General features: G+C 30.6%; 1 protein-coding gene across 1 annotated transcript; it reads left to right on the forward strand.

The window, feature by feature from the left end:
• Nucleotides 1–9,151: 9,151 nt before the first annotated feature.
• On the forward strand, nt 9,152–11,655 carry LOC123202880 (amino acid permease 3-like). Its single transcript, XM_044619032.1, has 6 exons — nt 9,152–9,251; nt 9,335–9,577; nt 9,726–9,819; nt 9,936–10,144; nt 10,263–10,402; nt 11,002–11,655. Exons 1-6 carry the CDS (start codon nt 9,152–9,154, stop codon nt 11,653–11,655), a joined length of 1,440 nt encoding a protein of 479 aa, XP_044474967.1.
• Nucleotides 11,656–12,771: the final 1,116 nt, after the last annotated feature.

Consider the following 12,771-nt stretch of genomic DNA (forward strand, 5'->3'; position numbering starts at 1 on the left):
AGATTGTTAGAAACAACTTCCAATTGTGTAGGAAATGAGTTTGACGATGAGGGTGTTGTGGATGATGAGTCAAAAGGTTTAAAAAAAAAATAATACAGATGAATTTGTTGTCAAAGATGAGTTTCATTGGAGTGATACTAGTGTTGAAGGCATTGGTGAGGAGAGAGATCTAAATATTACTAGCGAGGGAAATGAGGAGATAGTTAGAGATCCAAATACTATTGGGGAGGGAGTCACACATGCTGCCAATGAAGATGAGGCAATAGCGAGAGAAGAGGGATTTTATGGTGGTGAGCTTCTAGATTATGGGTCTCATAGTGATTATTATGTGGGAGGATCTAGTGATGATGATAATGTAGTTTTAAAATTTAGCATATTATTAAAAGGTCAAGCATTTCAATGTGGGGTTGATGGGAAGATATATTTCAGTGTTGGGTAAGTATTTAATGGGGTCGAACATTTCGAGAAAATATTCAAAAATTATATAATTCAAAGGGATTTTGCTGTGAGAAAAATTTATAATAAAAAAAGAAAAAAATTTACAAGTGTGTTATTAAGGAATTTGTTTTATGCTATTAATAAGGCTACAAATCAAGTAGATTTCATACAAGCCTTGAATGATGTTAAGGTTGTTGATAAAAATGCTTATAAATGAATTTTAAACAATAATGTAACTTGTTGGTTAAGAAATTTTTTCAAAACCAATGTGAAATCAGATCACATCACCAGTAACATGAGTGAATCATTCAATCAATGGTAGGGAGCAGATAGAGGGTTGCTTATGTTAAGTTTGCAGGAGTTGTATAGGAGAAGGGTTATGATTAGAATAAGAACAAGAAAACAAGTTGGTATTGATTGAGTGACTGTAGTTCTGCCAGTCATTCATAGAAAGCTAAATAAATTGATTGAAAATGCAAGGAATGCTAGGGTGACATGGCTTGATAATGATTAATTTGAGGTTATTGATCATAGTTCCACAAAGGGAAGAACCTACACATTGCAGTTACAATTACAAACATGTGATTGTGGGTTATGACAATTGTTTGGTGTCGCATGTGTCCATGTAGTTGTATTTTGATGAGGAATTTTTAGACTTTTGAGGAGTTTCTACACCTTAAGTTGAAAATTAAGTTTTACATGAAGACATATTCTGGATACATTCATCAAATCCCAGACATGAAGAATTGGCCTGAGGTTGGGACTGTAAAACTTTGGCCACCTCAAATACTTAACAAGGTAGATAGACCACCAAGAAGTGGGAAGAGAGACAAATCAAAAGAACCCAAAAAGGAAGAAGCATAACAATGAGGTATACATTTTGTCAAGAGATAAGACACAATAAAAAAAAGGTTGCAAGAATAATCCCTTGAACTTCAACAAACAGAAGGTAAAACCTTATATTTTTTAAGAGTAATTATTTTTATTTGTTGTTAAATTTACTATATTAAATCTCATAACTTATATGGTTTACAGAGAAGAAACAAGTCTTTAACCTAACATTACAATGTCAGAATTCATCAATAAAATGTCACTGGGATACTCTGATTTCTTTGCTTAAAATTATATTTCATATATATCTATAAAACTAACATTTTCCTTACAGGTCAAAGTTCAACCTAAACCTTCACACAAGCTTCAACACTCACCCACAAAGAGATATGTGATGCAAAGTATTATAATGGTAGTTGTTGAGTATAATTTTATTGTTTCATGTGTTTTTAGGATTGATGGTTTAGTGGATATGTGTCTGTTATTAGTGGAGTTTGAATTTTTATCCTGCTTCACTTGATTTTTTTTTTTTTTGTAATTCAACTCATTTGTGTGTTTGTGTGGCTTCTATTGAGGTTAAAGATAGAGTTTGTGTTTATGTTGTAGTCATAGATTGTGTTAATTCTAATGGTGGAGTGTTTATATTGTTTAGTGTTTTTTTGTGTTAATTATGAAATGTGTTTTTGTGTTGTTGAGTTTGGTTATGTTACTAATGAAGCTTTTGCACGTGCTAATAGTATAGATTTTGGCTATATTTGGTGCATATTTTTGGTATATAAGTTTGAGACTTTGGTTGAAACCATTGCTGATAAGAAGTTGTAATTTTTTTAGAAACTGATGCCATTATATATTCTAAATGATTTTGTAAAGTTATTGTGAATTGTTGTATAGTTGATAATGTAACCATAGGATTCACAAATTTTTGTTGGAAAATTTTGTAAACATTATGACATTAACAATCAAAGGATTTCAATCTCTTTTTCAATATAGATGATTTAATTTCTTTTCTAAATTTTGTTTTTTTTTTTTGAAATTTGAATTGAATTGAGAATCGACATATTATGTTAGTTTTACTAATTTAAACATACAATATATTATATAAACATAAAAATCCAAGAAATTCAAACATGAAAATCCAAATTGTGTTATTACTTTTTATTTCGTTAATAAAAGACATTTAAATCATTATAATAACTATATGAAAAACACATTAAACAGAGATAAATTAGATAAATCATTTCCCAAATTAAGTGTATTTAAGTAATTTTATGTCAACATTACATATAATAACAAAAAGTCAATCAAAAGGGTATTATAGTAAATGTACATTGTACTGTACTGTTTCTGTTAACGGAATTACTATTTGGGTTAGAAATATTATTAATACTAACTAAGGGTGGAAAAGTGTTTTTGCACCAAACCTTGGGTGGAAAATTGTTAATTGCTCTCCAATTAAATATGTAAATATTCCATCTTTAAACCATGCTATTTTCAAATGATGTTTCCATATTGCATTAGTATGTGTTGTATGCCATTTACAAAATAGAAGACCTTCCCCTATAGCGCTCCAAAGAATCTACTTTTGTTATGATATATATATATATATATATATATATGTATGTATGCATGTACACATACACACATTTATAGTGGCGGACTCATAAATGTTACTTATGACAGCAACATAAATGTATTTTCAATTAAAATAAACATAAATATTTGTATTAATATACATTTATTAAGTAATACATTTATAATTGTTTTTGTTGTGATGTTATCTTTTGAAAATATTGTACAATAATTTTATAATCAATACTACCAAAAACAGTTTTTTCTATATACATAACTAAAGTATTATTCAACTATTGATAATTTATTTTATTTTATAAATGATTCTTCACAAAATTTATTATTGAAAATACTCTAATTATATTAGCAATGACAACCGGTAAAATCAATGCGAATTTCATCAACAAATAAACAAATGGAAATATTTTATTTTTGTTAGTTAGTTTCAACAATTACTTTTACAAGATTTTCAACCTTGTTCAATCCCATAAATTTGACATTAAAACATATATTCAAAATGTAAACATCAAGTATAAAATATTGGGGAGAAATGGTTTGATACTTGAAGGAATAACTTAACAATAATGTGAATTGAAGGTGGAAGAGGGTTGACAATGTTGTGGAGAAAGGGGTAAGTAGGTAAGAAGCACAAATTACTCTCTCTCACTTAGTCTGCCTCTACTACTTGCTTATAGAGTTGGATTCAAGTTAAACTAAACTCAAACTTAATTTGGTTTGAGGGGAGTTGAACTTAAGCTTGAGCTCACCGAGCTCCCTTTAAAGTTGTTCAAGCTCAACTCACTTGAAAGGAGAAGAGCTCAAGTTGAACCAAGTTAAGTTTTAAGCTCAGTTTGATACTGTAACAAACAAAAGAATGACTAAAATTATATTGTTTTGATGCATCCTAATCAAAATAATGTTACTTTAATAAATTTATATCAAAATTTTTCAGGGTTGTGAGCATAGCAGGCCAAACGCCCCTTAAGCTTGAACTTAAGCTCAAACTTAAAAATTTTTAATTTTTAAACTTGAACTTGAATTCATTTTAATCGAGCTTGTTTGAATCAAACTCGTTTTCGAGTTTAAACAAACTCAATTGAAATTCAACACTACTTGTTTAATTATTCAAAAATTGAAAATACATTTGATAGCATAACATATAATATAAGAGGCAAAATAGTGTGTGTGTATATATATATATATATATACAGAGAATCAAAATCACTCTACTAGGATTTAAAAATGGTCGCACACAACACAAAAAGACAAGTGAAAGAATAAACTCCCAGAATTATTTGATGGACCAGCAGCTCAAAGTCCCCAAAGCCGACATACTAGGTTCCCCAGCTTTCTCTTTAGGGTCCCTTAAAAGATATGTGTGTGTGTGTGTGTGTGTGTGTGTTTATATATATATATGGCAAATTGGCACAAGGCATGGACTGAAGGAATAATATACCCAAACTGTACTGAGATGTAAAAAAGAAAAAGAAGACACCAAATATACAATTGCAAAAGATAACCCCAATGTCAATGAAGTACTTAAAAATCAGTAGGAATAATGTTTATCATATTCCCTGCCATTTCTTTATATATTTTCTTTGTTATGTCAAACATAAAATGTTTATTATAATATTTAAGAGTAAATTAATTTCTCACCCAAGTTTTGACCTAAAATCACTTTTTTAATTATATGATGATATAAATAATATGTTACTATTTAGAATCATATCCGGTTAACTAAAAGTTAACCTAATTAGAATAAAAAAGTTAAATAATCATATTATCTCAAATAATTTCACTTTTCAATATTACTATATCACCCTAAAATTAGCAAACATTTAAAAGAACGCTATCAATATTTAATTTGCGCAACACCCTATAATTTCACTCTTTCTTTCACTTTTATCCTTTTCTTTCTCAAACCACCCTTTCTCTTTTCCAACGAACAATAGTTCAAAAGCTCGTTGACAAATTATGATGGTGTGAAGTCATCATATTTTGTCTTGAATTTTTGGCACCGTCATTCATTGACAAAATTTGAGAGTGTTAACTTCTTCATTAGTTTCCCGTGAGGTGGAGGAAAGGACAGTGATGTTGTTGTGGGTGGTTAATGCGGTGAGTTAATTGTGAGATGAGATTTTGGTCGATGATGACAAGGGCTAGGGATTGTAATTCTTGCAGGGACTAAATTGTTGTTTTTCAAACCTGTAAAGAGGCCTCATTGTCATTTTTAAAATGTGTGAGAATGTTTATTTTATTATTTTTCAAATTTTATAAATGATAAAATTACTATTTTATTTTTATATTGTTAGTATTTTTTTAAAGAAGTTTGATTTTGAGTGAAAAGTGTTATTATACCATCAAGGGGTGAAAAATACTTTTAGGTCAATCCTTGGGTGGGAACATGTGATTCACTGAATATGTAATTGTTAGTTATTTATGGATTGCTTTCAAATTAACATGTTAGACATTATTCTTAGTGACAGTTTTAATTTTTTCTTTCTTTTAATTATTTTTAACTAATTTGAAATTATGACTCTAAGAGTTAATAAAATTGATAAAATATTAGAAATTTTAATATAAAAACTTGAGTTTAAGTTTTTGTGACGTTTGTAAAATCTTGACTTACCACAAACTTGTGGGGCAAGTGATAATACTCTTTTGTATGGAAAAGTTTATGAGACTTGTAAGTTCTGAAATTAATGTGTATCATGCCAAAAATAATACTATCTTTATGGCTATGGATTCTCTATTCTTGCCACCATTTTGAAAGCGTTGACCTGCACTAATTTAATATATTTTTTTCTTCTTCTAAGAAGACACCTAAAGTAATACTTTATAATGCCATATTTTATATTTATAAAATTAGGATCTTAAGTATGGCAATTTACCTGTTTACATTAGATTAATTACAAAGAAATAATTTACTTATTTTATTATGGATAATGGCAGCTACATTATTCGAAATATCTTGACTTTCTCCAAAGTTGTCTTTTTTTTAGGTGATTGCGCACAGGCAGGCGTTGTAATAAGAGCTTATTGCTCAAATCTGACAGAATGTAATTCGTTATCTTTTGGCTTGGCCAGAGTATTTCGTTATCTTTTGGTTTGACCAGAATATGATAACAGTGGAGATTTTTTTTTTTTAAATTTTGAAAGAAACGTACATAAAATTAACAAGTTCATGATTTTGAAAAAACTTCTTTCTCGATGCACATGTGAATGAATTAGTTTGATTAATTGCACAAAGCTTGTACTTCCACTATTGCACGCATAGGAACTTTGCTTATAGTCATAAACTGAAGAAAGTTGTTTTTGTGACACAGAGGCATTATACTCAAACAACAAAGGGTGGGCATATAAATGGTGCCAAAAACTTGTTGTATCTTGCTCATAAATGCACAAATTGTCAAAAAATATAATATATATCGATTTTATAAGGATTGAGAAATCGACTATTAATTCGTTTCATGATCTTAATTAGCTAGAAAGTCTAAGTTGTATTAAGTTAAAATAACGGAAACGATTAAAACTATCATACTTTTACTAATACAACTCACAATTGCAACTATATTTTTACTATTGAACTCGCATACCAAATGTTTTTAGCAAGTAAGACTTCACTAACAATTTCGCACAAACTTGTAAATAAACATTAAACTCTTCATGTAATCGTGATATGTTGATGGTTGAATATTTTAAGTTATCCTAGTTACCCTGTAAGGTTGACTAAGCTTGTTAGCATTAGACAAATATCTATTTTCAATGTACATGGTTAATATAAACCTTTTACGTTCCGTGACTTTAATAACTACTCAAAGATTTGACATATTTCTAGTATCAAAGTTACAAGCTCAATAAATATATACACTAACTCTACACTTACCTTTCAATAGTTTATGTGAGTCTACTAATACAGTTAGACCCTAAAATTAACACAAGACATTATAAGTTAATTCATAAAATCAAATATCGACAATATTATTAAAATATAAAATATAAAAGACTACAAGTTCATAGGGATGGAAAGATCTCTCTTTGTTCCTAGAATAATAAAATTCAATCACTCATATATAATTTAAAACCAAAACAACAATTATAAAAATACATTATAAATTCGAGGCAAGGAAAAGAGTTGCAATTGTCACTCGGATATGGACTCGAATTGCTGACTGTTGTCCTCAGGTGTGTTGCTATTGAGTTCTAAAGTTGTTGTCTCCTGATGGCTTTCAGAAATTCAAAGAGTAGAACTGCTGTTGCTGAATCACAAGAACTCTGAATTCGAAAAAATGCTGAAGTCCAAAAAGCTCTCTCTATTATTCCTTAGCGAGTCTTTTATAGTGACTCCCCATGTAGAAGTAGGAATTGTTGATTTTGTCTAGATCTGCTTAACGCTAAATTTGTATCTTTTCTTATTCGTGTCTTTCTCAATTTGTGTTATCTTTGCCACTTGGATTTTATTTCTTATTTTTGCGTGGAGCTTCTAGTTCTCCAAATGCGATTAGAAATTTGTCATGCTTTCTTCTTTATTTCAACGCTTCTTTCTTGAATATCCATGCATTTTCTTGTGAAAATGAAAATCAACTAAATAATTAAATCGATCACAAAAATTAATATAAAACTATTCCTAAACCTAATTATTTTGCCTAAAATACAATGAAATATCAAACCTAGAACACGGAAATGGACTAAAAATCTAAGTGCAACAAATTCCCCCAAACTTAAATCTTTACTTGTCATCAAGCAAAACCAAAAAACAAAGAGAAAATGTGCTACACAAATAATATCACTTGGGTACACAACTATTTTAGACATCTAGTAAAATCTATTTTAGTAAGAAATTTCTTAAAAGGGGTTGGAATTGCCAGTCTGCGATCTCAAATTAGTTGGTAACTTGATCGGCTCAACTCAACCCGAGAACTACCCTTACATAGCCATCACAACTGAGTCCGTTACACTTCAAGTTGAGCATATGCATGCCAAATTCACCGTCCCAACCTTCTTGCGCTAATGCGATTCAAGGCCCATAAACAAGACCATGCTTCCTATCTCCACTAATGTAGGTTTCATACTTTGAGGAATCAATAGGTCTTTGCTTTGGTTGTAACGTGGCTAGAGGGTTGATGGTTTATGAAATGAATTAGATCTAGAAACTTGCATATGTATAGCATAGTCTGAGAAATTCCTTCTTTTTCTTTAGGGCTCCTTTTCTTAGATGCAAGGAAAGCGTATTTATTCTGGTATTTGATCTTTTACATGCTTCCCTTTGTTTCCTTTTCTCTCTCTCTCTCTCTCTTTTCTTTAAATCAAACATCTATTCCTCCTTCATGAAACTTATCTTTTTGTATTTCAAGGGTACTTTAGTAATGAGTCTTTTATTAGACTTCCTTGTTTTCCTTCCTCGGATTTGATCCTTCTATTATAAGCTTACATAGTATTATTTCTTATTTTATAATTTGATCCCATTATTCTAAAGGTATAATTTTTTCTTTTCATATTAATTTCTGCCAACTTAATTAGGTTGCTTCTAAGTTCAATTTCACTTTTTCGGAGTCTTACAATATTCACCAATTTTTATTTCTTGGGCTCATAGCACACTATCCATGCAATTTAAATTTACAGAGATTTTATCATACTATTCATTTGCATAAATTATCAATCAAAGTTGTAGGTCGTCTATTTTTTTAAAATTAATTCTGGTTAATTTCTTCGGAAAAAATAAAATAATTAATCAAACAAGAACAACGGATTTGATTAATGCACAATTACATCTGTCTTTAGCATAATTTCCTTCCATTCCTGGAAAGTAAGATTCGAAAACAACACCGTCCCAAGTTCTACCAATTGGCATATAAGGTTTCAATGAAGTTGACTTGAAGCTTCCCTTTGGCATGCAGGATGGCGACTCTTAAGTTTCCTATTTAAATGAACTCATAGTCACTTCTAATTCCCTAAAAGCCGATCGAGTTTCCAAAGTTGCAGAGAGGCATTGTGCACAATCAACAGAGCGTTGACATATACAAGGTAATTAAATAAGAGTCTCGAGAAAGTTTTTATGGCCTGGGTTTTTGTTTCTCTTGTAAGGTGTGTGTCAATCTCAGTGTCAAGTAATAGCTGTGAGAGAATTACAGAGTCATAACTAGACTTAGATCACTAGAAAAGAGTTACATGGGGATCTGTACTAGTTAACACTTTTCTTGAAGCTTGTCTTTGATTTCAGTTATAATAGTGAACAGACTTTTAGATTATAAAATTTAGCACTACAGTCGTTGCTAAAAGTCTTTTTTTTGACGTTTTTGTTTTGCTTATAAAGATGGGTCAGACGACTGCTAATCAGAGCCCAGTTTCTATTGACTTGCATCTTGAAGCCCGCTCCAATTCCTCCTATGATGAAGTCCGCCTCAACCCAACTGGTAACTTTCTTTCTTAAACTTAATTTCTTAAAACCATTAAAATTATATTTTTTTCTGTTAATAATATTATGTTTCCTAACTAGGAACTGCTGTGTGGGCTGCGAGTGCTCACATAATAATGGCTCTTATAGGATCTGGAGTTTTGTCATTGGCTTGGGCCACAGCTCAGCTTGGATGGATTTTTGGACCAATTGTCATGCTCTTATTCTCTCTTGTCACTTGCTACACTTTTACTCTTTTTGCTGATGCAGTTTGTCACCCTTCTGGGGATCTTGTCTCCCGGGAAAGAAACTACACTTACATGGACATTTTCCGATCTGAGCTTGGTAAAATTTTCACTTCAGTAAATATATTAACAAATTGGGAGACTTTTTGTTAATATTAAGCAAAGTCATGACATTAAAAAAAATAAAAATCAGACATTCTTAAACTGTTTAATTGATATCTTATTTTTTAAGTTCTTCCTTTTCTCATATGGGATTAGGTTCGACATAAGTAGAGTTGTTTATTACATAAGCCTTTTTGGAGTTGCCTGTGGCTACATTACAGAATCATCTGCATGCCTAAAGTGAGTTCTACATTATAGAATTTGAAAATGTTTTTTTTTTATAGATATATATTTCTCAGTAATTCTTGTAGTTATTTGGTAATGATTAATGAGTCTACAATTTTTTTGTGAATCAGTGCTATCCAATGGTCACAGTGGTTTCACAGTCGTGGTGACAACCATATGAATCGAATCTTATGTGTGGTTATTTTTGGTGTAATACAAATTTTTTTCTCTCAAATTTATGGATTCGGAAAATTAAGGTGGCTTACCGTTCTGGTAACTGCGATCACATCCTTTATTTACTCAATGATTGGTCTTGGTCTTAGTATTGCTAAAGTTGCAGGTAATAACATACAACTTTATAGATATAAATTAATATATTGTTACAAATTTCAACTAAGTTGGAATTCATTTCTGGTTCATCCTCAGCTGATTAGTTTTTTTTTCTCTTTGATTATCAGTAACTGGGAAATTCTTGGGAAGTTTAACTGTTGTAAGCATTGGCACGGTTGCTCACACCCAAAAGATAGAGAGGGCGTTGCATGCAGTTGGAGTTATCGCATATGCATATTCTTACTTCATCATCTTTATTGAAATACATGTAAAATCGTATCACTTCTTTTTTAATATTACCAGAAAAGAAAGAAAGAAAGAAATTATATACATGCATTTATATTTGGAATTTTGCACGATAAAAAAGGAGAATATTGCATACCTCTCCGCATATTGCTCATATTTGAAGTTTTAACCTGTAATGAATCTCATTTAAAATTTAGTTTAATTTAATTTCTAAATTAATTTAATATACATACGGAATTCTTTCATGACTCATGTTGTTTAAAACTTATAACGTCTTTAAAATTCTTTCAATAATTGGTGCATGGCTTCAAGTACTTTATTGAGATTAATAATAATTATACCATTAGCTTCTTATAATCTCAAAACCAAATTTTGATTTATCCTTTGCTTAGCATTTCATCGGTTTTTTTTTTTTTTTTATATAGCTAGTCATCAGCTAGTTCATGAAATAACGATTTCAAAGTATTCTTGATTTATTTGTATTACAGTTTAAATATTGTAATGAAGAAGTTATTTAATATTCCCATAAGGGAATTAATGAATGTTAATAGCATCAGTGGGAAATCTTTTTTCCTACATAATCTATGTAGTGAACTAAATTAACAACTTGTGTGATTACAGGGCACGATCAAGTCTCCAACCTTAGAAGCCAAGACAATGAAGAAGGCATCCATAATAAGTGTTGGATTAACAACTTTAATCTACATGCTCTGTGGCTGCTTTGGATACGCTGCTTTTGGAGACTTATCACCTGAAAATCTCCTCACTGGTTTAGGATTTGATAAACCATTTTGGCTTCTAGAGATAGCCAAAGTAGCCATAGTTGTTCACCTCATTGGAGCATACCAAGTTTACTGCCAACCCCTCTTCATATTCATTGAAAAAGAAGCTTCTGATAGATTTCCATCAATGATGCCTATCACCAAAGAGATTCGAGTCCCAATCCCTGGATTTAGGAGCTACAAACTAAATTTGTCTCGCTTGGTTTGGAGGACAATTTTCGTCACTATAACCAGTGTGATTTCAATGATCCTTCCATTCTTCAACAATGGGGTTGGTCTCCTTGGAGCCTTAGGGTTATGGCCATTCACAGTGTACTTTCCTGTGGAGATGTACATAAGGGAAAAGAATATACTCAAATGGAGTACAAAGTGGATTGGCCTCCAAATCCTAAGTTTTGCCTGCTTCATTATTAGCATTGTTGCTGCTACGGGCTCTATTGCAGGATTTGTTGTTGACCTCAAGACTTTTAAGCCTTTCAAGTTCGCTACCTGATTGCCACTTATCACACTTTTACAAAGACAATGTATACTTAAAAGGTTGTGAGTCCTAAAAGAATTACAGCTAATAATTATGTTGAAGAGATTATCCGAGGTTGAAAACCATCTATGTTTAATTATTAATATTAATTTATTTGGTTTATAATATACTAAAAAAAGTCAATAATCTTTTAAATTATCAGATATATGATATATAAGATTATCTAATTATCACATTCACATTAGTTTTAAAAGTTATCAAAATAACTTTAATTTTATTCTTATTAACTTTTTTTATGACCAAATTACTATAATTTTGATTGAAATAATAAGCGGCATGAGTAATATTTCAGAAAAAAATATATTGACAATAACATAATAATATTAAAATTTAACAGAAGGGTGACTATTTAAGTTTTCAAAAGTTAACAGATGTGAGTTTGAGTTTATACTAAATCTTTGGGTGGGGTGGGGTGGTGGTTGGTTTTTAACTCTGTAAGTAGTATGCGTAGTTGCATCATGCCTGCTACTTTAACCACTCGGAGATCAGTACCAATTACTGAATAAATAAAGGATATTACATTGGTGACAATGGAATTCCACCATAACAGATTTAAGTCACAAAACTTGGAGAAAAAATAATAATTTTATGATTCCAAAAACAATCATCTCTGGAATGCAATTCTTCTGACATGGATTCTTGTAATAGCTGTTGTGAATGCATTTTGATCTTCAGATAGCACAAATAGACATTCAGAAAAAAAAAAAAAAAACCAGAAACCTCTCATTAGCCCAAAGAGCTACAGGAAAGACAACTGCTATTAAAGCAGAATCTAAAGTTTATCAAATACTTGAAAATTCATTTTCAAAGAATAAAAAATAAAAACAGAACGCAGTTCATGCTGGTAGATGATGTTATAATATAGCAGATGACACCTCCCAAAAGGTTCAAGTTTTATGGCATTATATCACAAAGCAAATATACTACAATTCTTTGCTTGTGAAAACGCTATATAATGATCTTCCACTCCAAAATTGTAGTCAACTTATCGTAAAAACACAACATAGTCACTAAACATTGTTGATTTTTTTATTTCTCATTGATTATCTTAATATTATACCAACACATCCT

The sequence above is a fragment of the Mangifera indica genome, chromosome 19 (assembly GCF_011075055.1).
Source record: "Mangifera indica cultivar Alphonso chromosome 19, CATAS_Mindica_2.1, whole genome shotgun sequence".
NCBI classification, from domain to species: domain Eukaryota; kingdom Viridiplantae; phylum Streptophyta; class Magnoliopsida; order Sapindales; family Anacardiaceae; genus Mangifera; species Mangifera indica.

Excerpts from the sequence above, each read along its gene's own strand:
- LOC123202880 (XM_044619032.1), top strand. The coding sequence starts at position 9,152 with ATGGGTCAGACGACTGCTAATCAGAGCCCAGTTTCTATTGACTTGCAT. Across the intron at positions 9,252-9,334 it reads AGTCCGCCTCAACCCAACTG|GAACTGCTGTGTGGGCTGCG; the intron begins GTAACTTTCTTT and ends TTTCCTAACTAG. Across the intron at positions 9,578-9,725 it reads CATTTTCCGATCTGAGCTTG|ATGGGATTAGGTTCGACATA; the intron begins GTAAAATTTTCA and ends TCCTTTTCTCAT.